The following is a 25,201-nucleotide window of genomic DNA, read 5'->3' as shown; positions in this document are numbered from 1 at the left end:
GGGCACGGACACGGACACGATAGGAAGGCATAGGGTTAGGGTTATCTGTCACGGACTCGAGGGATTGTCTGTCAATATGCGGGCACATCTATTGTTTGTGCTTGGCCATGGAACAATGATGCCCGTTGCACTTTTTGATGAAGGGGCTCTTGACTGAACATGTACTTGAATAGCTGACGTTGACACTGAGTCGCGGACACTGTCTGAGGCTGGGAATATCTCATGCCATTCAGCACAGGAGCTGCTTTATGTGTTTGCATTTAAATCATAATATTTGTATTCCCGCCCAGACTCGTTCTCAAATACGCACCAGACACGGTAAAAATAGCCCATCAGTTCCAGTTGACGGTAAACTCGGTAAACGTGGCCTCCAACTTATCCGCCGTGTCCTTGGAGGGCCTCGCAATGGCGGCGGCGACCTCGACCTCCCACCCGTCGCCGGCGGCCGTCCCAAACGGCCAGGTGATTTCCCTCAGGGGCGTCTTGCCGCCGTCCCGGTCGAGGTGGTACACCCACAGCGTCGTGCCGGTCCCGTCGTCGCTGCGCTCGACGGAGATGGTGACGGGGCGGGAGGCGTTGCGGACCTCGTGGCCGCAGGGGGCGTCTGAGACGCTCCAGTCGGAGTAGTTGTCGGTGCAGACGGTGGACAGCCGAGGCGCGTCGTTGAAGAGCTCGATGCCCGACTTGATCCATTTCCTGTCGGCGCCGTTGGTGAACTTGAAGAGGATGCCGGCCTGGTCGAACTGGTGGGTGTATGTGGCGAGGAAGGTGATGCATGCGGATTTGAAGCCGAGGGTTGGGCCCTTGGAATGGACGCGATAGGGGGCTGCGGCGAATTAGTTTTTTTTTATTTTTATTTTTATTTTTATTTGGATAAAGTTACAAATGAACAAGTTGCGCGTGGTCTGGTGATGAACATTGTGTGAGGTGAGGTGAGGTGTGTGGTTTTACCTGTAAAGACGTCATGCGCGGGAGGCTTCTTCCAGATGTCGGTGTTGGCGTCGGCTGCAAAAGTAAGCGGCGTGTGCATTTTGGTATTTCCTGACTGGATATGTATGGGTTGTATATGTTTTCGGGCGTGTGAATCAATCCCGCTCAGCAAGACGCAAGATGGCAGCCGTGGTATTTATACCGCGTCGGTTTGTACGCCAGACTATTGACTGCCAATGCCACCCTCTCCGCACATTGGCTCTTCTTCACAGGTCAAAATAAACTACGAGCCCGCGTTGCCTACCTGCTGGCTAGTCGAGGCCGTGCATCGGATCTACGGGCCCTCAGACCCTAGTCTCCATGTTCTCGCCATTATTAATGACTTTATGGAGTTTCATCAAGCAACTTGTGTCAAAATGGCTACTCCGCTAACTCGAGCAACGTGGATGGTGGGTCGGCCTGGCTCCAAAAGCGTGGAGGCCATTTCGGCGAGACAAATGCGGTAGTTGGCACGAGCATGGACGAGGTGAATTCGGAATAGATGACAAAACAAGGTCATGAGACATTTCGAAATGCACAAAGTGGACAGAAAGTGCCCCAGAACTGGCTCTTTCTAACATTAAACAAGTCACGATTACGGCGTACAAACTTGGCATTCACCACCACCAGACCAACTACTCCATCGCCAGACCCTTCATGCCTCCCCAGCTCGCGGCCCAAAGATCGAAAAAGGGATACCACCTAGGCCGCCACTCGCCCGTCCCCCCCTTGGGAAACACGCTCGTCATGTTCTCGAGGTACGTCGACGTCAGCCTCCACAACGGCCTGGGCGCCATCGTCTTGGTCTCGGACGCGTCCACCCGCGGCGCGGCCCAAGTCAGCCTCTGCCGCTGCAGCTCCCTCATCACGCGCAGCATGACGGTGGCGGCGCAGTCGGCCCCCAGGGTCCACGAGTTCTCGGCATATCCAAACGAGAAGACGAGGTTCGGCACGTCCTGCAGCATGCACTGCTTCCAGGCGAACCGGTCGGTCAGGTCGACGGGGGCGCCGTTGACGGAGAACCGGATGCCGCCGCCAAACTTGAGCCGGATGCCCGTCGCGGCCACAATGACGTCGGCCTTGAGCACCTGGCCCGACTTCAAAACGATGCCGTCCTCGGCGACGGTGTCGATGTGGTCCGTCACGACACTCGCCTGCCGCGACCGGAGCGCGGCGAAGAGATCCCCGTCCATGACGACGCACAGTCTTTGATCCCACGGCCCGTACCGCGGCTGGAAGTCCCTCTTCCAGTCGGCGTCCTTGGGGAGCTGGAGGGAAGTGAGGAGGCGCAGCAACCCTCCCGCGACGAAGGGCATGTTTCTGCTCACAAACAGCAGGATCTGGGTCTGGATCAGCCAGCGGTACCGGTTCAGCCGGCGCGCCATTCGATCGGGGAAGATGACGGCGAGCAGGCGGGCTATTCTGCCGTACTGGTTCAGCGTGAGGTACCAGCTCGGGCTGCGCTGGAGCATGGTGACGTGCTTGACCTTGTTGGCGACGGCGGGCAGGATGGAAATGGCCGTCGCGCCGCTGCCAATAATGACCATTTCCTTGTTGGCGTAGTCGTAGTCCTGCGGCCAGTGCTGCGGGTTGATGAGCCTGCCGCCAAAGTTGTCGATGCCGGGGATGGCCGAGGCAAGCGGCTCCTGGTAGTCGTAGTACCCGGTGCCGAGGAAGACAAACCGACCCCGGAAGAGCTGCGGCGGCCGCGTCGCCTTGCCGTCGTGATGCTCGCCGCCGCCTTGCTGCTGGGCCATGACCTCCCAGCACTTGTCGTCTGGGCTCCAGTTCGCCGAGACGACCTTGTGGCCGTGGCGAATGTGCTTGTCGATGCCGGCCTGCTGCGCAGACTCGACCATGTACTGCTTGATCTTTTCCCCCGAGGCAAGCGACTCCCTGCCCGGCCAGGGGTTCCAGCCAAAGCTGAAGGTGAAGACGTCCGAGTCGGACCTGATGCCTGGGTATCGCCAGAGATTCCACGTCCCGCCGATGGCGTCGCGGCTCTCCAGGATCACGTACGAAGTACCCGCCGGCGCCTCATTCTGCACGCGGTATGCGGCGTTGATGCCAGAGATGCCTGCTCCGATGATGACTACGTCAAAGTCCAAGCCGTTGGACGGGGCTTCCGACTTGGCGTCCATGGTCTATCTGGCGTGACACGAGAGTGTTTGGGATTAGGAAAAAAAAGAAAGATTTTGTACGACACAAATTTTTGTTGCCGGCCTGCTGCCGGCGTGTTCTCGGCCGCTCGCATTGGCACATGCGAAAAAAAAAAAGGGTTGCAGCTATTTTGATCAGCCGAGCCGTCAGTGTAACCCCAGCCAAGACACCACCAAATTGGTCGGAATGCAGATGTCGAGCGGAGGCGTCGACGAATCAAGACATCTTGCCCCTTCGGTGAAGATTAGAAGAACCCTTCAGCTCCACTTCCCCTCCATTCTGCAGAGGGCCCTCGTCTGTTTCGAGCCATTCATGGTGAAGGATGGAGGAGGACACTATCTGGATCAAGGTAGACCCTCTCATGGAACGTGATATCGAGACCCTGTGTTTTAGGTGTCGAGACAGGCATCGAATATCCTGTCAGCCCATGTTACGCTGGGTGAGAATGAAATGCATGCTGGTTGGCATGCTGCCCGTATCGATCACGCGGTCCATCCATTGCCATTTGGACCGATGCCGCCAGACGTTTCCAATCATGCATAGTATCAGGGCCGCAGCGTGACTCTATCAGCAAACGTAGTATATCGTTCACCCCTTCTTGTTCCACACCTCGGAGCTGGTACTCCGTACTCGGCAGTAGGAATCGACCCTTCCGATGCCTTGTTTTGTCTCTGTGCAACGGTTTCTCCATCAGTACTGAATAGCAAGATCGGAATGTGTAAAAGTCACTGCGAGGTAAGTCGCTGTACGAGCCTACAAAAGGAGTCGCATCCTACACCAGGTATTGGCAAGAGTTGCAACATTCGTAGTTTGTATGCGGGTTGTCGCAACCAAGTAAACTCCCGGCAGGTTGATTGTGCGGCAGAGATTCTCACGCAGGCAGTGTTGCAAGGAAAACCCGAAGATCTCAAGTGCGACGAAAAAATAGCATTTGGAGACCTCCACTTTTGGCAGTCGTTAAAACAGGCAGCAATCTGTTGATCCACTTTATCCCATTGACAACGTTGAACAGATTTGGATGCCGACTCATTCAAATCATCTCAACCAGCCACCGTTTGCTCAATAAAACGACGAATGACGGAATACGCAATGTACCAAGGCCGGCTTCTTCTCTCACTGGGCACACCTCCCTCCCATTTGATTGCCGTGCTGGGGCCGGAGCCAAGCTTGAAGCAGGAAACAAAGTCAATGCGATCCCACCCTGCTGCCTGATGTCGATGCTGACACAAGACGTACATGGAACAGAATATAAGCGCTAGTCATTGTTCAAGAATTATCAGGAAACTTCGAGACGTATCTATGACTTTGATCAGCAGTAGTACACTGCGCGTTGTGGAAAGCTTCAAAAAATATATAATGCCCGGGAGCTATCCTACGTTGTCATGAATACACAGCGTTCTTCACTCCTTCAAATCCCTCTCGCAGAGAACAGGACGATTCCATCATGGCCGACTACGCAAAACCTCCCGCCGGCGCGACCCTCGCCATCACGCCCTTCAAGGCACACGTCGACGAGGAAAAGCTGCAGCACTTCAAAACACTGCTGCAGCTCTCGCCAGTCGGTCCCGCCGTCTTCGAAAACACCCACGCCGGAAACACATACGGCATCACGAGGGACTGGCTCCAGAATGCCAAGAATACCTGGCTAAACGACTTTGACTGGCGCAAGCACGAAGACCGCATCAATTCGTATCCCAACTTCAAGACGTCGGTCCAGGATCCCCAAGGCAACACCATCGACGTCCACTTCCTGGCTCTCTTCTCCGAGAACCCGCACGCCGTCCCCATCGCCCTGTTCCACGGATGGCCAGGCTCCGTGTGCGACTTCTTCGACATGCTGGACCTCTTGAGGCAGAAATTCTCGCCGGCAGACTTGCCGTACCACGTTGTCGTGCCCTCGCTGCCGGGGTACGCCTATTCCAGCCTGCCCCCGGATGTAGATTACGGCATCGACCTGGCGGCCGGGGCGATGCACAGCCTCATGATGGGCTTGGGCTTTGGGTCTGGATACTTGGTCCACGGTGGCGACCTGGGCAGTTTTGTGAGCAGGATCATGGCGCTGCGGTACGCCGAGTGCAAGGGGATGCATGTCAACATGATGGGCGCGCCGGCGCTGGATGAGAACCCCCCACGCAGCGAGGACGAGAAGCAGGCGTTGCAAAGGGCGCTGGAGCATATTGACACTGCGAGCGGATTCATGTTGCAGCAGGGGCAGCGCCCGGCGACTGTTGGACTGGCACTGAGTGCTAGTCCTTTGGCATTGCTTAGCTGGTGAGGCATACTCCTTTTTTCTTTTTGCACAATTTTGGCATCGTAAGCACTTGCTAACGGCGAGCATAGGATTGGTGAGAAATTCCTGGCGTGGACAGATGGCGATTTCCCGCTCGACAAGATCCTGGAAAGTGTGACGCTGTACTGGATGACGGATACATTTCCTCGAACCATGTATCATAGTCGCGGGGTATGTGCCCTTGGTCCTGGTAGTATTCGAGTGGAAGCTGACTGTGTCTTGTAGTTGGCCGGCGCACATGACAAGCCAAAGATTGCGAGAACCAGCGTGGTATGTACCAGCTTGTCTGAACAGATTTGATGAGTGCTGACGAGTCGATGACCAGGTCAGCAAGATGACGGCGCTGCAACTTCCGTACGTCGAAAAGCCGTGCGGCTATTCCCTTTTCGCCAAGGAGATTTTCCCTGTTCCCAAAACTTGGGCGGATCTGAGCTGCCGTCTGGTGTCGTTCAACCAACATGCGCAGGGCGGCCACTTTCCAGTGAGTGCACACTTTGACGGCGACGGCTTCGTGTGTGAGTAGGCACTAACGATATTCAGGCCATGGAGAAACCACGCGCACTGCTCGCTGATGTGGAGGCGTATGTCGAGAAGGCTTGGACTGCAGACGACTCTGCAAAGTGAGGGTTACCGAACTATATGATGGGATGCGAGATGAACAAGTTGGCCAGGAAAAGAGTATGAAAGAGTCGCGGACCTGAAGATTGCATACCACAGGGACATGTTATAAACAATTCACTTTCTACAGCTTAAATTACATGCGCAATCATGTATTCTGATGCAAACCCTGCAGATCATATCCCACCGCCGCCCAACTCATGTCGCACGGCTGAAAAGAACCACGGGCATCACCTTGCCGTCAAGCCCCCGTCGGTCAAGAGCGCCGTGCCAGTAATAAACGAACTTCTCCCACCAGCAAGGAACAAGACGCCATCCGCAATCTCCCCCGGCTGTCCCATGCGATTCATCGGCACCGACGCGCGCACAGTCTCCTCGACGGCCTTTTGGAGTTCCGGTGTAGCCACCATCGGCGTCTCCGTGTACCCCGGACACATGGCATTGATGCGCAGCCCATCCTTGGCGTAGTCCAACGAAGCCGACTTAGTGAGCCCAATGACGGCATGCTTGGACGCCGTGTACGCCGCGTACCGCGGTACGGCGACGAGGCCCAGGACCGACGCCAGATTGACAATGGAGCCTCGCTGCAGCGGGCGGCCGTCGACGGCGGACCGTATCGGCTCCTGCTTGAGCATGATCTGCGCGGCGGCCCTGAGGACGAACAGGCTGCCGTTGAGGTTGACGCCCATGACGCGGTCCCAGTCGCTGGTGTCGGCAAACGCGGCGCCCTCGTCGTGCCTGACCGTCACGCCCGCGGCGTTGACGACGTAGTCGAGCCTGCCGAACGCCGCGGCTGCCTCCTGGACGGCCTTGCTCACTTGCTCCTCATCGGTGACGTCGACGACGAGCGTCAACAGGTGGCATTGCCGGTCTGTCTGGCGTGCTGCGAGTTCTGCGGCAACCTCTGTCTTGGCTGTTAGGAGGGCCTGCTCGGATCTGTCGAGGAGGGCGACCCCGGCGGCGCCCTCGACGGCAAAGGCGCGGGCGCATGCTTTGCCGATGCCGGACGCTGCTCCGGTGACGAGTGCGAATCCGGGGACGTCCATTTGGCGATGGGGGGGAGGTGTAGTGTCGATGCGTGATGGCGAACAGGGTACGAGATTCCGGGGCCCTCTGTGAGACGGGGAGGTGCTTCTCTGCGCTGGTTTGGGGGTTCTTGGTTGGAGCATCTGTCGAGTGTTCAACTGGGGCCTTGGCAAGTTATTAATTAATGTCAATTTAATTGATGTTTCCACAGTTTGCCGATGCCTGGCTAGTCTCGGAGCTGCCAGGCGTCCCCTGGTCATGCAACGGCGAGTATTCAATGTTCCCACACCTCGCCCCATATATGCAGGTCATGATGTATGCGGCATGTCTGGTGTTGTTGGGGCTATGGAGGCCAAAGGCATCAATTGATGTCAATTGACTGCAATATCCCTGCGTTAACTTGTCGTAACTGCAGCCAACATAGCAGCTTTGTCACACTTTGTTCAGCATCGACGTAGATATACCATACAGCCGAGGAACCCGAACGGGCATGCTTGAAGGCCCTTTGCTCCCTTGATGTAAGTTATTTAAAACCCTTTTTCTTTCTTTCTTTATTTTACCCTTTAAACATACTACCATGATGATATTACGCGCAGCCCCAACTATGGTTTCACTGCCTCATGTTGGAGATGGTCAGCCTTGGAGATAGGCCGCCCCTGTTGTTGGGTATGCCATGACATTTGCCCTGCTCGATGCAAACACCAGACAACAAAAGTCGCAGTTGCCATTTCCAGTAAGGCTTACCTTTGGTTCTGCATGAGGCGTGCTGCACCAAGCAGTTCAACCAACTCGCCAGCTCAAAGCCACTCAGTGACCTTGTCCATTGGAGCAAATATATATCATCAATACCCTGAACCGCCTACCTTTTCATTCCACTCTTTACTACGAGTCTTGCATCATGGAGCAGCAGTCGACATTACCGCTGGAACTCGACGAGCTAGAACGGCTTTACAACCGGCTGGACGGGGAGGCTCCCACAGTCTCCATGGACTACTCTAGAGACCACCTGACTCTCCTCGAGCTGCTCGAGTCGGAACCCGCGTCAAACAACTTCGTGGAGCGCCTCAAGAAGCATCATGACCTGCTCACGCTGTTGCAGAGCACAACAAATGGCGAATACACCGTTTTCGTCCCAGTAGACGCCGGCTGGACCGAAAGCGACAAGATGCAGTGCCATGAAAACATGCTGGCAATGCATATTTCCCCTCACTACCTCAGCACGACAGCTCTCAAAGACTGGCCGAATCTGCCTACATTACTGAGGACGGGAGCATCCAACAGGAAACCCGTGCTTCAATCCTCATTTGCTTCCTCTGGCTGGTGGATCAACAGATGCAACCGCATCGTCAAGAGCAACATGGTGGCACGAAACGGAATTGCTCACCTCATTCAACGGCCGTGTCCACCACCTCCATCAGTCGACTCTGTCGTGCAGGGCAGGCGAGACCTTTGCTTTGCATCAGAGGCGATCCGTCAGCTCAGCCATGAAGAGCTCATTTCGACTACGCAGGCACAGACCCTGGTTCTGCCCTCTGACGAGGCCTTTGACGAGCTTGGCAGCGACGTCGTGAACTTCCTGTCCAAGACGGAACAGGGCCGTCCCTATATGCTTGCGCTGCTGAAGCTGCACATCTTGCCTCAGGTTACCGTCTTTTGCAACTTAATCTGGCCGAAGAACGACACGGAAGAGAGATGGGGCTCGTCTCATGTGCCGAGGAAGATTAAAGGCAAGGTTTGTTATACCTTTGCGTCGCTGGCGAGCGATAGGCAAGGCGGAGCCTTTTGCGTGACTGTGGCCTTTTATCGGTTCAGAGGACTCGTCTCTATGCTGGTCAATCAGTTTGCTAGGGTCACTTCTCAAGATCACTGTGCGATGAATGGAGCGGTGCATGTTATTGATAGGGTTCTGCTGCCTCTAGGTGATGAAAGCGCGACGAATCCGGGTTTGGCGCACCTGACGGTCGATCAGCTGAGGGAGGTTCTTGCAGAGTATATTTAGTTTTTATACTCGACACAGAGGTCCGAGAGACTAGTTACAATTACTGCTCATGTCATGCTCTGGGAAATGGTATTGCTGCAGAGCAACCACACCACCACTCGTTCCCACCCAGCTCAAGTCTGATACGGGTTCTGGACATGATGGTAGAATGCACTTTATTCTTTAAAGAAAATAAACCCGTGTTGCTCTCAAAAGCAGTGTGTCTGGTACCTTTTTTTGACTTGCCTAAAGCGATTCAATAATAATATGAGGCATTTGTTGGTCCTTACGCTTCGTTGTCCCGCCTGCAACGTCAGATCTGTTGGTCATGATGGCCTCGGCCCCTCTCATGGAGTTGCCGTCCTCACCCACCCGCATTAGGACGATAAGGAATGGCGGGAAGCGTGAATAGCCTGGTTCTTGCTTAGCAAACACGGCATGCAAGGGCTGTTGGTTCCGGTTTAGAGGAGAATCTCTGATGGGAGCAGTATTTTAGTAGGGGTAATTTTATACGGCCACATTCCCGCTGCCACACTTGCCTATACATCTTAGAGATTCTCCAAAAAGCCATCCTCGTGAAGTAAGGCTAGCATTGCGTACGTTCCTGCTTCGACTGCGACGAATATGGCGCTTGGACTATATATGCTGTTTCTGGAACAGAATGCTAGTTAAGAAGAGGAGTATATTAAAGAACCTAGTCTGTTTAGAAGAGGCATATGTAGGCTCGGGACTCTATACATGGGAGGAATCATATGCGAATATGAGCATCTGACTGGAGAGCACCACAATCAAACCTCGGAACTATTAATAAACGCGAAAGAGTACAGTAAGTTGTAGTAATCATAAAAAATGTTTATATGTTGCAATTTTGTTCTCTCGATTTGTTCTGCATCTTGCTTCCATAGCAGCGGCTGACATTCTATCGTTATTACTCAATCTTGGTAGAGTAGTAAGCCATCGGCGGAGAAATGACTAACCCCGACTCTCCGTAGGCATACTTTCAGGCTGTTTCGTATACGGACATTCAACGCCTGCCAAGCATTTGACAACCTTGGGCCTCGCGCGGTGGCTTTGGGCGGGACTAGTGGTGGTCTTATGCAGAGGCGCAGCCGCCGCCATATTCTGCCACATCTAACTGGTGTTGCGAGAAGCCACGTCAGCCATTCTCATGATACTATCGTTACCAAAGATGAGCTACTTGCGGCATTGTGTTTGACAACATCCGGAGGCCTGCAAGGCGCTGACCATGGCAACGTCGTTCAGCTTTCGCACTATTCAAGGCATGCTTGATCAGGCGCCTCCATCTACGATACAAAACCAACATTGGGCATGTTCATTTTGAACTGGCCCGCTGTCCATACCGCCTATGTGGTGGCTTGGTGAAATTAAAGTTCAGACCAGCCTGGCGTGGCGTAAGCCGTTTGTGCCGCTGAAGCCGTCAACTGGGTTCATTTCTCCGCTACCCCAGGTCAATTATAGCAAGTTATAAGTAGGCCGGCGCCAGGCTCATTGACGGTATTTATCAAGACAAAAAAGTATCACCGGAAAGCCGTCAACACTGCGCATAGCAAAGCATTTGTAGCTGCGTCGCAAGTCATCCAGCGAAGTCGATCCAGCGCGTCAAAACTCAAGCACAAGGCTACTGTGACAGCAGTGCCACTCACAAAAATCCACAAGTACAGCAATTCATCCGTCGCATCTATTGCCACTTGCCATTACGCAATGTTCGGAAGAAGAAGACGCACCCCGTTCCTTACGGCCGCTGTTGTCGCAGGAACAGCCACCGTCGCCTCGAGGCACGGGGCGAGGAAACAGTCCGAGATGGAGGCACAGAGACAGTTTCAAATGCAACAAGAATACGAGTTCCGACGAAACCAGGAAGAGAGGGAGCAGGCCAGGAACCAACAGGCCATCGACCAAGCCGTGAACGAGGCCCTGGCGAAACAAAAAGCGAGCCAAGGCGCCCAGCAGGGCTCTCCTGCTCCGGCTATTGCGCAGCCTGCTCCGGCCATTGCGCAACCTGCGCCCGGTCCTCCTCCGATGTACATGGCCGGTGATGAGTACGCATCTGGGTCTGGGGCGTACCTCCAGCCGGGGGCTGTTCCGCAACGGCCCCGGAGTACGTCTGCGGCCGAGTCGGGCATATGCTTCTGCTCTTGCTGTGGAAAGCAGTGCGGCATGCAGGACAGGTTCTGTAGCAGGTGTGGCCGGTCCCTACAGGTAGAGAGTGCTTCCTATGATCAGCCTGAGAAGCAGGCCATGTGATGGATGTGAGACGGTTGGGGACGGGGGTTCGAGCGACGGAGGACGAAGTTGCTGGGAATGAAGTCTTGTTGGCAAGGTGCTGACATTGTAGTTTTATGACGGTTCGAGTCTATGGCGGAATGTATTTACCCACCGGGACGTTGTGGTATGTTCGCGATAGCAGGGTGCCTGATCTGGATAAAGGCTTCTGCCTCCCGCTGTATTTACTGTTTTTGTAATACCACACATTTGAAGGACCATTTTACTTTGATTATACAGTGAGTATTTGACCGGTACGAATGGAGTGCCCAGGATGTAGGGGAAACAGTAGCTGGACGGCTTGCAAGGGAAACCGCTTGATATTCCAGCAAGGAAAGGTGATAATAGCATGAACTATCTCGGTGTTAGATGTAATGGTAGGAATAAAGATAGCTTGAGTGAAGTGGTTGTACGGAGTAATATAGGTGGTGACAATGATTGAGGCAAAGTAGTGATCAGGCATGCAATGCCTGTGTACCATGTTGAAGATGTATATTTCATGGCTAGTTGAAACCCAATCCGTGAATGTTGGCAAGCATTTACAATAAACACACTCGTACTATTTTGGATTTATATGATCCTCTGAAAAACTCTGCTGGCTACCTGGCGTCTTTGCATCGAGTGTTTGCTGAATTCGCTCGCTGGGCAGCCACCGCTCTGCCGGGATAAACCACCACGAAAGCAAAGCAAAGATGGTGACAATACCCATAATGACTGGTGCATAGTTGAATGTAGCGGCGGACACGGGGAACGTATACGGCGAGTAAAGCACAGCGACCACCCATCCGTTCCATAGAATAGCAATGGCCTGGAAGGGTTTGCTAAGGCGCCCCAGACTCCAAGCAGCCCTGGGGAAATTGTTAGGCGTAAGAAACAGCCGGCCAATGCAAATGAGCCCGTACGCCGCGGCAGACGGTACGCCAGCAGCGGAGACCAGAGACGTGAACGCTACCGAAGACGGCAGTATGGTGCAGGTGATGATGGACGCCACAGCCCAAACGACAATGACGGCGTTTCGTGGTTGCCCGTCGACTACTTGGGATACCCAAGGTGAGAATGGCAATACGCCGTCGCGGGCAACGGCGAACACGAGCCGTGATGCAGCGAGGACGGCTATGGCGGTGTTCTAGAGCAGCTTGTTAGATTCTTCTTGATATTTTGGCACTTCCGTGGCTCAACTTACAAACCAAAGAGCAACAATGCAGACGATGTTCATCAAAATGTGTCCGCCGTCACCGAGAATGGCCGCATACAATGGCACAAACGGTTGCGCGCCGCCAAAGCTAAAAAACACGTCCGACGACGGCTGTTGGGAAACTCGTCAGCAAGTGCCATCTGATTCCTAGAGGCGGATATAGAAACTCACCACGCAGAATAGGAACAGAATGACAACCACGAAGCCGCCGACTCCGCTGACGACTGTGCTCCAGAAGATTCCCCTGGCTGCTGACATGCTTGCATTCCGAGTCTCTTCGGCAACATGGCCGGACGCGTCGAAGCCGATCAAAATACCAGCAGTAGCTAGGTAAGACAGACACCAGTTCCACCCTGCTGGAGCTCCTGTCCCATTATACGTGGTCATGAATGCGTCGTGTGCAGAACGGAAGCCATATGTTTTGGAGGTGGCAATGGGAAGCCAGACCATGTTCAATACAAAGTCTACTATGACGGACGACGTGGACAGGTAAAAGATCCACTTGAAGTATCGCGCTGCGGCTGTCAGTATATAAACATGGTCCTCGAGCAGGGCGTGAAATGACTGACGGGGCAAGAGGTTCCAAATTGCGGCCAAGGCGAGCAGTATTTCGGTCGCCACCCACTGCACGGCTCGGAATTTGACGCTCGAAGCGTCTGACGGGAAGTCGAGATTGAAGACTACGATTTCCTGTTTGCGTATCAGTACGTATACCCGCGGGGAGGGCTCGGCTGGAAACCTACAGAGAGCATGTAGTTGACTGCCGACTGGGTGTTGCCTGCAGACGTGTCAGAACCGCGCCATATCTTCGCGACAAGACATGTCCTCTGGGACAAGCTCACTTGCACAGAAAGTAGTCCAGGCCGTGGTACTCCACCAAGCGACAACGAAGCCGAAGAGACGCCCGAAGCGTGGACCGCCGGCCTCTGCTGCCCACAGGTAGATGGAGCCGGCCAAGGGGAGCGACGAGCATATTTCCGCAATTACAGCTGCGGTGATGAAGGTAAAGACGCACGTAACTATGAAGCTTGTCCTGTTTATCCCGTTAGAAACGTTCTTGTATGAGGGCTGGTGGCTGTACCAGTAGGCGAGGTTGCCGCCGGCAGCAATGCCAGTAGAAAACGTGACGCGGACACCACCGATGAAGTAGAGGGCCGCTGCATTTGTTAGCCGACCATGTTGACTTGAGAGCAGTGAAGGTTGCGTACCAAAAGTAGTGGCAAAGTTGTGGAAGAGGTTGAATGTCCGATGCAAGACCTAGAAAAAGTAAGATATGGTTCGCCCAAGTGGACAAAAGCAGTCACCGTACGGGTTTGTAGCCAAGGCTCTCCTGATGAAATTATTAGTAAATCTTCTCAAGTATTATCAATGACTTGGTGACTTGGCATACCAGTATCCGCGAGTCTGCCGTCATTTCCTGCTCAGGGTCGCATGAGTTATTAACGGTGCCTGCATGCGCATGACGCGCTTGAATCCCCTCGGCAGCCATTTCCTCTTCAGCACTGAAGCCAAGGCTAAAAAATGGTTCAACGTGAGCCTCTTAGTTTCGAGAGAAGTCTCAGGAGTTCCGAAGCGTAATCTTCATGCTAGAATGTTGAGTATTGAAGCTCGCGATTTCCTCAGCCTAGCAACCCGAGTCAAGTCGCCTAGTATGCTCGCCCGCCAGCTGCGCAAAAAGAATCAACGCTCAGAGTGCAAGTCATCAAGTTGTAACCAATTGTCAAGAAACCGTCTATGATGTAGTAGCAGGGAAGGCGTTGGTGATGGATGATGAAAGAAATGTCAACAAAGTGGTGACGAGCGGGTCGAGAGACGGATCACGTTATTGGGTGGACTATAATCTCAGCAAATCTACATTCCCGCCTATATTATCTCCGTATTACCGCCTTCCCTACTGGGCTAAGAGGCGCTTACCAAGTCTGTCGTAAGCGTGGTTGACTCGGACTAGATTGGCCCACTCTCAACCTACCCTCTTCTCTCTACTATTTATGAAACCTCTTACAATACAGCAAGAAAGGATAAGTAGCTGAAGGTGCTGACGGGTGCTTTTCCCGCATGATAGCCGTGGGCTGCTCATATGTGTAACCTCATTTAAAATTAACAGGCAGTCTATCAGCCAGCTGGACTGTGAGCTCATAGCTGGGCTTCTATGATTGACAAGCTGGGGTTGATTGAGGCTGTTGGATTTGAACTTTGCGGGCCGAGATTGGTTGAAGCTGTTAGGTATGACGAGATATATCGCGTAGTTATCCTGTAAGCTGCTATTATTGATCTTCATGACTCTGGTAATGTGTTTGGAACCACTCCATCTGTTGCCTTTACACGGGCGTTGGGTCATAGTGAAAACACGGTTCAAGTCTAAAAGAAATCCTATCAACTATGTACATTATCTTGCCGTTAACAACAATCTTCACTATCAGAGGTTGCTTTCTGGCATCGAAATCATGTTGTACCGAGGTTTCACGTGTCCATAAATGAGACATCATAAATTACCTTCAACAAATAAAAATTCAGCCTCCAAAAGGAGGCTGAAGTGCTATATTTAGATGGTCGTTTGCGGAAAAAAATCGTCTTGCCTCAGATAATAAATAGAACAAACGAGAAGCGCATGACAAATCGATCTGTTGGCTGTGATGGCCAGAGGGAGGTGTCGGAGCTACAAAGGACAAAGAGAGATGGCAGTCTCGAATGCCAGAGGTCCTCCACTCGGGGTAGTACAACAGAAGCCATGGTACCGATGGGAGGTCTGAGCTTCGTTTCAAACCATTCAATTCCGGAATTGCTTTTTCCCAATGCATGTGAAATCTGCCTGCATGTAGCTGCCATAGGTCGCCTGAACGCTAAATTCGGTCATTTTGGACGGAGTATAGGACTTCCTGGCGAGTATAAAGAACAAGCTTGCAGTACCTAATGCAAACAATACACTTTGACTGTAACAGCTCACATAGAATAGCATAAAGGCCGTGAAAAGAACATGTCAGCCAAGGCAAGAAAAAAAGAGATGTGTCAGATCCTGGTCTCGAGCACTTGCCACATTGTGCGGTCCCTCGCCGCATCCCGCATTCAAAGATGTACTGGCCGACAGTTGACCCGTGAGTCAGTCATGAAACGAGTACCTCTAGAACTCCTACAGTTATATATCTGGTTCTATTCCCAACTGTTAGGTAGCTGGCAGCTCAAAAAACTTTGCTTTACCAAAGATCGAATTGATTACACTATTGCCCGTCATTACAGCGATCAGTTGAGAAGCGATGAGCTCGAGCTCAGGATGGAGCGACATGAAGAGGAAGGAGAGTAGCCTGCAGTAAGTGGCTGTGTACCTTGGGCTGGTCCCATTTGTGCGGACTGACCGTGATTCTCGTACCCGATGAAACTGCGAGCTGACGCCTTCTGGCAGTGTCGCCATAGTTCGGGGAATTGGAGAGGGCCCCAAAGGCTGGGACAGAGAAAAGGTGGTGAAGTGGGTAAAAAAGTCATCGTACAGGCGTTACGGAGCCCCCGAGATAACAGAATTCGCAAACACCTTGGATTTCGATGGAGGGATCACGCCAGAGAGTATTAAAGAGGCGGCTGTTAGGCTTCTAGAGCGAATGCGAAAAGAAATAGAGGAATCAGGGGTGAGCATCTACAGCATTCCTCAACTGGCTTACCATGCCGAGATGGCTGGTCGCACAGCACAAGCTTTGAATTACAGCTGACTTGCATCTCACTCCTAGTGTCCATCATGATGTCTAATAGGTTATGACATTGGAGGGCTCGTAATCAAACAAGTGCAGTGCCCTCTGAACTTCCTCGCGGCCAACACGACCTGACATGGTAGCAGGCCGCCTTACTTGCCGTGAGCACTCGGGAGTATTTATCCATGGCAAAAAATATATCCTGCTTGGTAAGCTTCAAAACAAAGCATCTATTTCTTTTTCACTGACGCCATCCTCTCAGGTATTCATTGAAACTCCTCACCGCGCTACCGAATTCGAATCGTGGGAGAGCATATCGACAAAACTTTTGCTGCGGAGGAAAGATCAGGGCCATTGCCCAAGCTCCACAGCTTCGGAGCAGTTGGGTAACACGCTGATGAAGCTGAGCAAGAGTTTTCAGGTCATGGCCAGAATATATCCTATTGTTAATTTGTATGAGTGTATCAACGAGGAGGCATTACGGTCAACACCTTTGGTACGTTGCAGCAGCCCCATGCCGCTTCTCCCTTCTTGTTCAAACCAGCTCACATTCATCAACTACATCTTGTCTGATATAAAGGCCGTAGGCGTTTTCCAAAGACACGACAACAATGGGAGTCCCTGGGGAAGTATGTGACCGTCTACGAGAGAGCAAGAATAGGGGTAAATATGTGAAATTTTTCACCCTGATGGACCTATGGGAGGAGGGTTCGTCATCCAAGACAGTCCACCGGCAGAGGTTTCTACTAATCAACCCCATTTTTAGGACAAAAGGACACCTATTTTCGCTGCCTCATGGACTTATCGAGGGCCGACTCACACCATTCTCTGGGTGAGCATGTCCATCTCTCTTCCTGTACTCCCGATAAATTCAACTGGATTCTCGACCGTGACGCATGCAAGAACTGGATCGGGCCAGCGTGCAGACCATTGTGGCTGTACGGGATGGCCAAGTCAGACGTGGCTGCCTCGATGGATGTCTTGGAAAGGAAGGCGCGTGCGACATTTCCAGACGCCAACGTCATCAAATATTCCTTCGATGCCCAAGACGACCGCTGTCGATCGACATATGGAATGCTTGCTTCTCTCAGCCACCAGCTGCTGACTCTTAAACCAGGCCTCTTTGAACACGTCAGGTCTCTCTACCATGCATGTGACATGTTCCTAGAGGTCGAGTTCAAAATCGAACATCTATGGGCCTTCTTGCGCTCGTTGCTATCCTGCCCACCCAAGCGCCATGGCGTCATCTTTTGCTTTATCAACATGATAGACGAGTGCGACCCTTGCAGCAACAAGTTCCTGAAAGACCTGCTGCTACTGGCGAGCTCGGAAACCTCAGCTGGCGGCTTCAGGCTGGCCGTCACCAGCCACAAGGCGCCCGACTCTGATGTCGAGTTTGCAGCACATGCGATCAACGTTATCCAGGAGAGACATGAAGACCCTGATGAGAAGAAGAAAGAAATAGAGAGTGTGGTTGCCAGGGAGACTCGTTTGCTGTTCGAGGCCAGGCCGGAACTGGAAAAATTGGACGGCATTATAAATGAGAAACTGAGCGCTGTTGATGATGTTTTCAACATCTCACTCATTGCAAAATTGCTGCAGGCACGCCTGCCGCACTGGGGAGATGCAGAGCTCGAAACACAGCTGAACGCTCTACCTCCCACCACCTTTGAGATATATCGACACTTTTTGGACAGCATACCCGCAGACAATCAATCGTGGGCGAGAGATGTGCTCTCTTGGATAGTCCATGCGTTTCAGCCATTGAAGGTGACCGAGCTTGCCTTGGCCATGGCTCTTCAAGACGACACCTTGTCAATCTTGGAACTGCAAAGGTTGCCACAGGGGCATATCGAATCAAAGATCAAGAATGTATTTGGCAACTTGATCCAGATTCAACATGACAACGTCTTTTTTATTGACAGCAGCTTTCGAGATTTTCTAATCCAAACTCAATCCAGTTGTCAAGAAAGAAGTCTGAAGTTGGTTAACCATGCGAACTGTGCCAGGTTGTGTCTCCGCTACCTCTCTTTGGTGACTTCGGCAACGGAGGAATCGAAGCCTATTTTCGACAAGAAAAACTTGTTTACGCCTTCAGAGGGGATCGAGTACGGTTTCCTTGACTATGCCGGCCAATATTGGTTTCGACACTACAACTTGGCGAAACATGATGCCTTTCCAGACCTTCAAGATGAGGCGTGCGCATTCCTGGAAAGACCCAAGTCCGATATAATGTGGTGCAAGCTAAAAGTCGACTATTCGACATGGCAGCGCGGTAACCCGGCTCACGTGGCAATTAGCCTTGGATGCAACGATGTTGCCCGAACGCTGCTCGAAAAGCCCGAGTGGAACGCCGAGGTCCTTGATCACACTCAGGGACTTAGATTGACAACGACACGCGAGACAGCTATTGATTTTCTCTGGGAAGCCGGTGCCAGACACGGAGTGATTCTCTACGCCGCGGCCATGCGTGGGCGAGACGAGTTGGTGGACCAAATATTGAAGGATCAGGCGCAAGTGGAAATGGGAAAGGAGTATATATCCCCATATGGCAGGACAGCCTTGCACCAGGCATCTTCCCTTGGTTACCATGCTGTGGTTAGAAAACTGCTCAATGCAGGTTACAACGCAAACGTTACGAATGACGAGCTACTGGTGCCTCTTCAGCTCGCCAGCCGGTTTGGCCATGTCGATGTCATAGAGGCTCTTCTCACCGGAAAGGAGAAGGCTGATGATGAAAATATGGATACAGACACCCATCCAGCTTGCGCCGCCGTTGTCGGCAAATCACCTTGGCTGGTTCAGGAGTCTCTCATGATGGCCATCGACTCTCAGCAACATGACGCAATCAAAAAACTTCTCGACCGGGGCGCCAAGCTTGAGAAAAATCCCAAAGCGTTGAGTCATGCCGTTGCGTCTGGTCGGGAGGACATTGTGGGATTAATTCTACGTTACTATGAGAAACTCCCGGCGAATATTCTCCACGAAGCAATGGCGACACGCGGCGAGAACAACTACACGCCGTTGGGATTGGCCGCACGCGGGGGCTACATGGATGTGGTGCGGCAGCTTTTGGACAAGATGGAATCTAGAATGGACACCACAGAAACAGAAGACATGAAGAAGAAATCTCCTAGAGATATGCCGCTTCATCTGGCGGCCGAGGGTGGTCATGCCCATGTGCTCAAAGCCCTCATCGAATGGCAATGGCCCCAGGACTCGGAGTATCGTGACAAGTCTAACATCAGAGCCGCCAATTCTTCAGGCCAAGCTCCAATCCATCTGGCAGTCCTCGGTGGTAATGCATCCCTCGTCGTTCAGCTTTGTTTAGAGCATCAGACACAGAAGGTTTCCCTCCGCCTCTTGAATAGCCGTCTCCGGAGTCCCCTCCATGTGGCATGCGACTGCGGCTTCGTCGACATGGTCGACATCCTTCTCGAGCACGGCGGCTGGTACGGCGAAGCGGATGAGAATGGCGACACGCCGCTTCTTCTCGGGTGCGCAGCCGGGGACTTGCAGACGGTGAAGAGGCTTCTTACCCACGACTCGAACCTCCTCATCAAAAACTTGCAAGGCCGCTCGGCGCTACATCATGCTGCGGCGTCAGGGGAACCAGACGTGGTTCAGGAGCTTCTCCGCGCCTCTAGTGATGCCAACGACATCCGCATCTATACGAATGCAAAAGATAAGTCTGGGAGCACACCACTTCACCTAGCCGCGGTGGCTGGCAATGTTGAAGTGATGGACATACTCTTGGATGAGATGGCGGACATTACACAAGTGGATGGCTCGGGCCACGACGTGCTGTACCTTGCCTCCCGACATGGCCATGCGAATGTGGTGACATTTCTCATCCAAGAATCCCGCAAAGGTATCGAGGGAGATGACGGAGATACATTCCATTTCGGTGGGGATATTTTTCAATTCGTTCAAGAGATGCTATCATACTTCCCGCATAATCTTCCTGTGGCCGAGGAAACTGATATTGCCGTCGAGATTGGCCCTAGGGAAAACTGTGCTATGGTACTGGCCAATCTTACAAGTCTTGCTAACCAGTGGACTCCTTCGCAGTACGGAATCACCCTGCATCTGGCCGCAAAAGGGGGAATTGTCAGCGTCGTTGATCAAGTCCTGCTTAAAGGGCAGGATCCGAACTACATGGACACGATGGAAAAGACAGCTCTCATGTATGCGGCTGAATCGGGGTGCTCTCGGGTGGTCGAGCGACTCTTGAGGGTCCCCAACATTGACCAGGATTGCCAAGACACATTTGGTTACTCCGCTATTTCATACGCAGCTGAGAGCGGGCATCTGGAAGTTGTCAAGATGCTTGCCTCGGGGCGCAAATCCGCCATCGACGCTCAAACCTTGACGGCTGCGTCAAGATGTATGGCAAATATGAAGGGCAGTAGCATCATGACCTTCTTTCTGGATAATGACATCGATGGATCGCTAGTGGATAGTTCCCTAAGAATAGCTGTATCCGAAGGGTTCGTCGAGGTTGTCTCGCTGCTCGTGGGCCGAGGTGCAAATGTCAATACCACCTACGAATCAACATCCACGCCCTTGCACAAGGCCGCGGGGCGTGGAAATGTTGGAATTTGTAAGATTCTTCTCGAGGCCGGTGCCACGGTAGATTCGGAAACGAAGGACAAGGAAACACCGCTCATTCTTGCGGTATCCCGTGGCCATCAAGAGGTATCGGAACAGCTCCTACATTCTGGGGCGGATCCGCTGGCAGCGACGAGCTCAGGCAAGACACCGTACCATGAAGCGATTTGCGCAGGGCCCGAAATCTTCAAAGCCGTGTTATCGAGGGTCTTGGAGTTGAACAAGTCAGCCCACACGAAGGATGCCCAGAACAGAAGCCCTGTCCTTCTCGCGGCAGCTCAAGGCACACAGGAAGCCTTCATGGCGCTAATCGACATTGAGGGTGCGGATGTCAATGAGAAGGATAAGAACGGCTATACACCTCTCTGCCACGCGATTTTCAGACAGCAAGCGGTGATTGTTGAGACCTTGCTCAAAAAGCCGGAACTGAAGCGGTCCATGAGTGCGAAAGACATGCTCCAACGTGCAGCTGGGTTTGAAGAAGATAAAATCATGAAACTGCTGATCCAAAATGGAATAGACCGTGACCTTGAATTCGACGACTTATTCGAACTTGCGATGGAGTCGGAAAACCTCTACCTCGTAGAAATTGTCTTGCAGACGCCACACGACGGAATCCGGCTGGATAAACACAGGTGGTCTCTCGAGTGTCTGAAACACGTTCTTATGGACCCGGAATACAAACGAGAACATATGATCAGGAACTCAGACACGGACCTAAAGCCGCCTTTGGGTTGGTGCCATCAGGGTGAAGTAGATGTTGAGAGAGCCCCCGAAGATGCTTGGGGATTTCCTGGCCCAAGTATGTCTGTTTCTACAAGCACGCCCTCTGTCGGACTACCATGAGTTGAGTAGCAGCTGACGTATTATTTCGCCCTGTTCTTTAGTTTTTCCCAACCTTCGACTTGAGAATGGGCAACGGCTTCGCGCGGACCACCCCATTCCGCCCGTCGGCAAATTCAAGTTCGAAGTTCATCTCGTAGACGCAACACTAAACCAGTAAGTTACGTCTTTTGAACTCGGTGATTCCCGACGGCAAAGCCCTGCTTACACGGTATTCAAGGATCTTTATTGGCTTTGGACACGAGCATGTGCTACACGACAACGACAGCTCGCGGTTGAAAACAAATTCTTGTTGCTGTCACATCAATGGTAGTCGTACCGGATTTGGTCCCCGCACACGTCATGAATTGTCAATGAACTATGCATGTGGCATGGGAGATGTGATAGCCTGCCACATCAACCAGACCGAGGGTATTGCCTTTTTCACAAGGAACGGAAAATTTCTCGGTAAGAGGAATCGTCTTTAGGATGTGAAATGGTTACTAAGTCGACATAATAGGTCTTAGGTTTAAAGGCCTCCAGGGGCGGTTGTACCCTGTAGTGGGAGTAGGGAACACGGAAACAACCTTCATTAAAACCACATTTACCTGGAAACCCTGACAAGGTTTTGACTTGGGGAGATTGCATCATATGAAATAGGCTGCTACAGCATATGCATGGATGCTAAAGTGGGAGACGGTGAGAGTAGCGGCGAGCCGTTTTTTTTTCCATTCAAAGGGTTTTCCGCTCGATGTGTAAGTGGAGGTTCTATTAAATTCAGCCTCTTAGTAACTGGGGCAAATAAACAAACAAATCAATAACGCGACCGTCATAAATTCATAATTGGGGCTTGCGTGACTGCTGGATCTAATATACAGCTTGGTAAGATTCGCTGCCTTTTCCGGAATAGACATGAAGAATACCTTGCGGACTCATGTTTTAGGAGTTATGCTAGATCCTTCCTCACTCTGGAAATGCGCCTGCCACGAGAGTTGATCGGACTTGACGGTTGAGTCGTGGAGCGAAGAGACCCAACCACAGGTGTCAACTCCATGGTCAACTAAATCGTAGCATACAAGTAGACACTCTGGTACTTGTTATTAATATGCAGCAATTCAATGTCAGAAAATGTCTAGTATCGCTACGGCACACACTGGTGAAACTACTCATTTCAACCACCTTACCCCAAATCCGTGCATCATGAAATTACCACCAGACGCTTCAAGCAGTAGGAAAATGCAGAGCCCCGCTCTTGATCCGTATTGCCTTTCCATACACCTGTAACAAGACAATAATCAAGAATGCAAAAAGGCAGATTCCAGCCTGGGTGCCGAAGCTTACTTTGGCTCCCACCGAATGAGCCCAATTGACCTGGAAGTAACTAATGATGAACCCGCCAGCAGCTACGATGTGTTAGTGAGAAGAAACCGTAGACTGACTGAATAGGACTTGAACTCACTACGAGCAAAGTTGATCCAGGCAGATACCTCCCCCGAAGCTTCCGGGTAGCTGTCCAGATTATACGCATTCAAGGCCACCGTGGACACCATGATGCCAAAGACGTACAGTCCCCAGAACACAGCCGTGACCATGTAGTGATATGCGTCCTCGAGAGCGAACCCCAATCCCACCAGGCCAGCCAGCATGAACGGCGTGCTGAACCATATGGCGCGGAGTCTAATCTCGGGCTCAAAGTGCCCAGCATGCGACGTGATGTACTGCCGCGCAATGCCATCGTGCAGCCAGTGGCCGGTGATTTCGCCCAAAAGAGCCGCGACAATGGGCGTAAAGTAAAAGAAGCCAATCTGCTTGGGGCCAAAGTCGTACAGGGGCGTAAGGAAGATGGACAAGGTGGTGTTGATGCCCACGACCCAAGCAAACGTCAGCAAATAGTACAGCGAGGACAGAAATACAGTCGGCTTGAGAATAACGCGAATCGGGCGCATGCACGCCTGGCCAAAGCTATTGCGCAAGTAGCGCGATGGATACTGCGCAATGCCCGTCAACCTTGCCATGCGTGAACCCCTGGGCGGCTGATTCTCCGGCGCGATACGGCGGTCATAATACGTCTCCTCTACGAAAAGAATAGTAAGGATGAGAGCGAGAGCAGTCTGCCAGTGTCCATGTCAGCTTCAGACGTGATCGTCACCTTGGGGATGCGCACCTCGACAAAGTACACCCAGAAGGGAATCTGCCACGAAAGGCTTGTTATCATAAAGGCAGCGAGCAGAGGCCCCATGTACGGAGACAGGATGATGAACACAGCCCAGATGTTGATCTTGCGGGCGCGCTCGTGGAAGAAGAACATGTCAAAGATGAACATGAGCCCTCCGCCCTGGGCGACGGTGCTGAAGAAGCCGTTGAGGATGCGGGCGGCCATGAAGGACTCGAATGTCGTGGCGGCGGCGCACCATGCGGCTGTTGCGGCGGCGAGGACGAGAAAATAGAAGAGGATGGGGAGACGGCCTGCCCACGCGGAGAGGGCGACGACGAAGATGCCCCCTGCGCCGAGCATGAAGACGTTGCCGACTTGCGAGTGGTTGACTGTATCTGGGCTCATGTTCCAGATTCTGGAAACGGGATTAGCAGCGGGAGCAGGGCGCTGTTAGAAGTCCATGGCTTGCTTACTCGGCCTGCGGGATGAGCGTAACGGCGCCTGTTGCGCTGCCGTAGTCGGGGAGGAAGGCGGCGAAACTGATAATGAAGAGAATCACATGCTTCTTGACCGGGCTCCAGTTCAGGGGGTCATGGGGATCCTCGGACGGTTGGGGAATTAAAATGGTGCGCCCGTTGTTGGCGGTCTTGAGGTTTCCGCGATGTTCGGTGTCCGTCCTGGTCACGTAGCCTTCTGATTCCTTGAACTCGTGGAGGTCCGATGTCGAATTGGGGTTGTCTGCGAACTCATTTTCGGCTGTTGATGTATCTGTAACCTCCTTGAGGCGGTCCATGGCGTTGAATAAGAGATGATTTGCAGTTGGCGTAGACAACGGGTTGTTTTCGCGATAAACAATAACGACCTGGTATAGATGTATCACCAGGTGAATCAAGACCCCTCAGGAGAGAACTTGGCCAAGATATATGGGACCTTGGAGGCTTCAGAAGAACACTTTCATGATCCGGCCCTTCTTTGCGGAAGTTGGGGACTGAATCTGGGGTACCCCGGACTTGGAATACTTCCGGAGGTGGCTGAGAGCAAGAGCCGGGGACGGGGCCGAGGCCCGGATCCTGTCAATCTTTCGGAATACGCATCCGAAATTGCCAGGATTGTTCAACATGGCTGACTACGAGAGCCGCTATTGGCGTGTCTGTGCACGACGGCCCGGGTCAACGCTTTGATCTTGTCCATGCAGCCTAATTCACGGGCTTTGTGCCCAATCAGCTTTTGAGCCGCCGATTTCCGTGCATGTACATTCAGATCTGTGCTTGGCAAACCGCCTGCCTAGTAGGATGCGAAGTGCTTGATAGGCCACGGTGATGAAACTCATTGCCGGCGGTTTGCCTACGTTTTCCGTCATCGCTTACATGGGCGGAACGCGGGAAAAAGCAAGAGAGCGTAACTTCCCGCTTGATAT

General features: G+C 52.6%; 9 protein-coding genes across 9 annotated transcripts; 4 read left to right on the top strand and 5 right to left on the bottom strand.

Annotated features, from left to right (window-relative positions):
• Positions 1–332: 332 nt before the first annotated feature.
• Positions 333–1,030, bottom strand: G6M90_00g067880 (uncharacterized protein; the record flags this gene model as incomplete). The annotated part of the gene is made up of 2 exons (XM_014685059.1): positions 333–826; positions 952–1,030. The coding sequence occupies 2 exons, from the start codon at positions 1,028–1,030 to the stop codon at positions 333–335; spliced, it is 573 nt and encodes a 190-aa protein (XP_014540545.1).
• A 574-nt stretch (positions 1,031–1,604) lies between these two features.
• ethA_1 (FAD-containing monooxygenase EthA) lies at positions 1,605–3,110 on the bottom strand (the record flags this gene model as incomplete). The annotated part of the gene is made up of 1 exon (XM_014685058.1): positions 1,605–3,110. One exon carries the CDS (start codon positions 3,108–3,110, stop codon positions 1,605–1,607), a length of 1,506 nt encoding a protein of 501 aa, XP_014540544.1.
• A 1,463-nt stretch (positions 3,111–4,573) lies between these two features.
• On the top strand, positions 4,574–6,043 carry G6M90_00g067860 (uncharacterized protein; the record flags this gene model as incomplete). The annotated part of the gene is made up of 5 exons (XM_014685057.1): positions 4,574–5,400; positions 5,470–5,590; positions 5,645–5,689; positions 5,745–5,900; positions 5,960–6,043. 5 exons carry the CDS (start codon positions 4,574–4,576, stop codon positions 6,041–6,043), a joined length of 1,233 nt encoding a protein of 410 aa, XP_014540543.1.
• A 224-nt stretch (positions 6,044–6,267) lies between these two features.
• fabG_1 (3-oxoacyl-[acyl-carrier-protein] reductase FabG) lies at positions 6,268–7,083 on the bottom strand (the record flags this gene model as incomplete). Its single annotated transcript, XM_014685056.1, has 1 exon — positions 6,268–7,083. The coding sequence occupies one exon, from the start codon at positions 7,081–7,083 to the stop codon at positions 6,268–6,270; it is 816 nt and encodes a 271-aa protein (XP_014540542.1).
• An 878-nt stretch (positions 7,084–7,961) lies between these two features.
• G6M90_00g067840 (uncharacterized protein) lies at positions 7,962–9,062 on the top strand (the record flags this gene model as incomplete). The annotated part of the gene is made up of 1 exon (XM_014685055.1): positions 7,962–9,062. The coding sequence occupies one exon, from the start codon at positions 7,962–7,964 to the stop codon at positions 9,060–9,062; it is 1,101 nt and encodes a 366-aa protein (XP_014540541.1).
• Positions 9,063–10,763: 1,701 nt separating this feature from the next.
• G6M90_00g067830 (uncharacterized protein) lies at positions 10,764–11,306 on the top strand (the record flags this gene model as incomplete). Its single annotated transcript, XM_014685054.1, has 1 exon — positions 10,764–11,306. One exon carries the CDS (start codon positions 10,764–10,766, stop codon positions 11,304–11,306), a length of 543 nt encoding a protein of 180 aa, XP_014540540.1.
• Positions 11,307–11,883: 577 nt separating this feature from the next.
• Positions 11,884–14,008, bottom strand: thi9 (Thiamine transporter thi9; the record flags this gene model as incomplete). The annotated part of the gene is made up of 9 exons (XM_066130859.1): positions 11,884–12,450; positions 12,508–12,630; positions 12,691–13,034; positions 13,089–13,209; positions 13,263–13,297; positions 13,362–13,676; positions 13,728–13,776; positions 13,829–13,849; positions 13,910–14,008. The coding sequence occupies 9 exons, from the start codon at positions 14,006–14,008 to the stop codon at positions 11,884–11,886; spliced, it is 1,674 nt and encodes a 557-aa protein (XP_065987165.1).
• Positions 14,009–15,770: 1,762 nt separating this feature from the next.
• On the top strand, positions 15,771–21,810 carry Ankrd28_0 (Serine/threonine-protein phosphatase 6 regulatory ankyrin repeat subunit A; the record flags this gene model as incomplete). The annotated part of the gene is made up of 6 exons (XM_014685052.2): positions 15,771–15,823; positions 15,917–16,136; positions 16,459–16,692; positions 16,784–16,904; positions 16,963–21,609; positions 21,695–21,810. The coding sequence occupies 6 exons, from the start codon at positions 15,771–15,773 to the stop codon at positions 21,808–21,810; spliced, it is 5,391 nt and encodes a 1,796-aa protein (XP_014540538.2).
• A 1,040-nt stretch (positions 21,811–22,850) lies between these two features.
• Positions 22,851–24,577, bottom strand: fsa7 (MFS transporter fsa7; the record flags this gene model as incomplete). Its single annotated transcript, XM_014685051.1, has 4 exons — positions 22,851–23,032; positions 23,089–23,740; positions 23,794–24,199; positions 24,258–24,577. 4 exons carry the CDS (start codon positions 24,575–24,577, stop codon positions 22,851–22,853), a joined length of 1,560 nt encoding a protein of 519 aa, XP_014540537.1.
• Between the last annotated feature and the right edge of the window lie 624 nt (positions 24,578–25,201).

This window comes from Metarhizium brunneum, chromosome 4 (genome assembly GCF_013426205.1).
Source record: "Metarhizium brunneum chromosome 4, complete sequence".
NCBI lineage: Eukaryota > Fungi > Ascomycota > Sordariomycetes > Hypocreales > Clavicipitaceae > Metarhizium > Metarhizium brunneum.
This window is presented reverse-complemented; position numbering and strand designations above follow the sequence as displayed.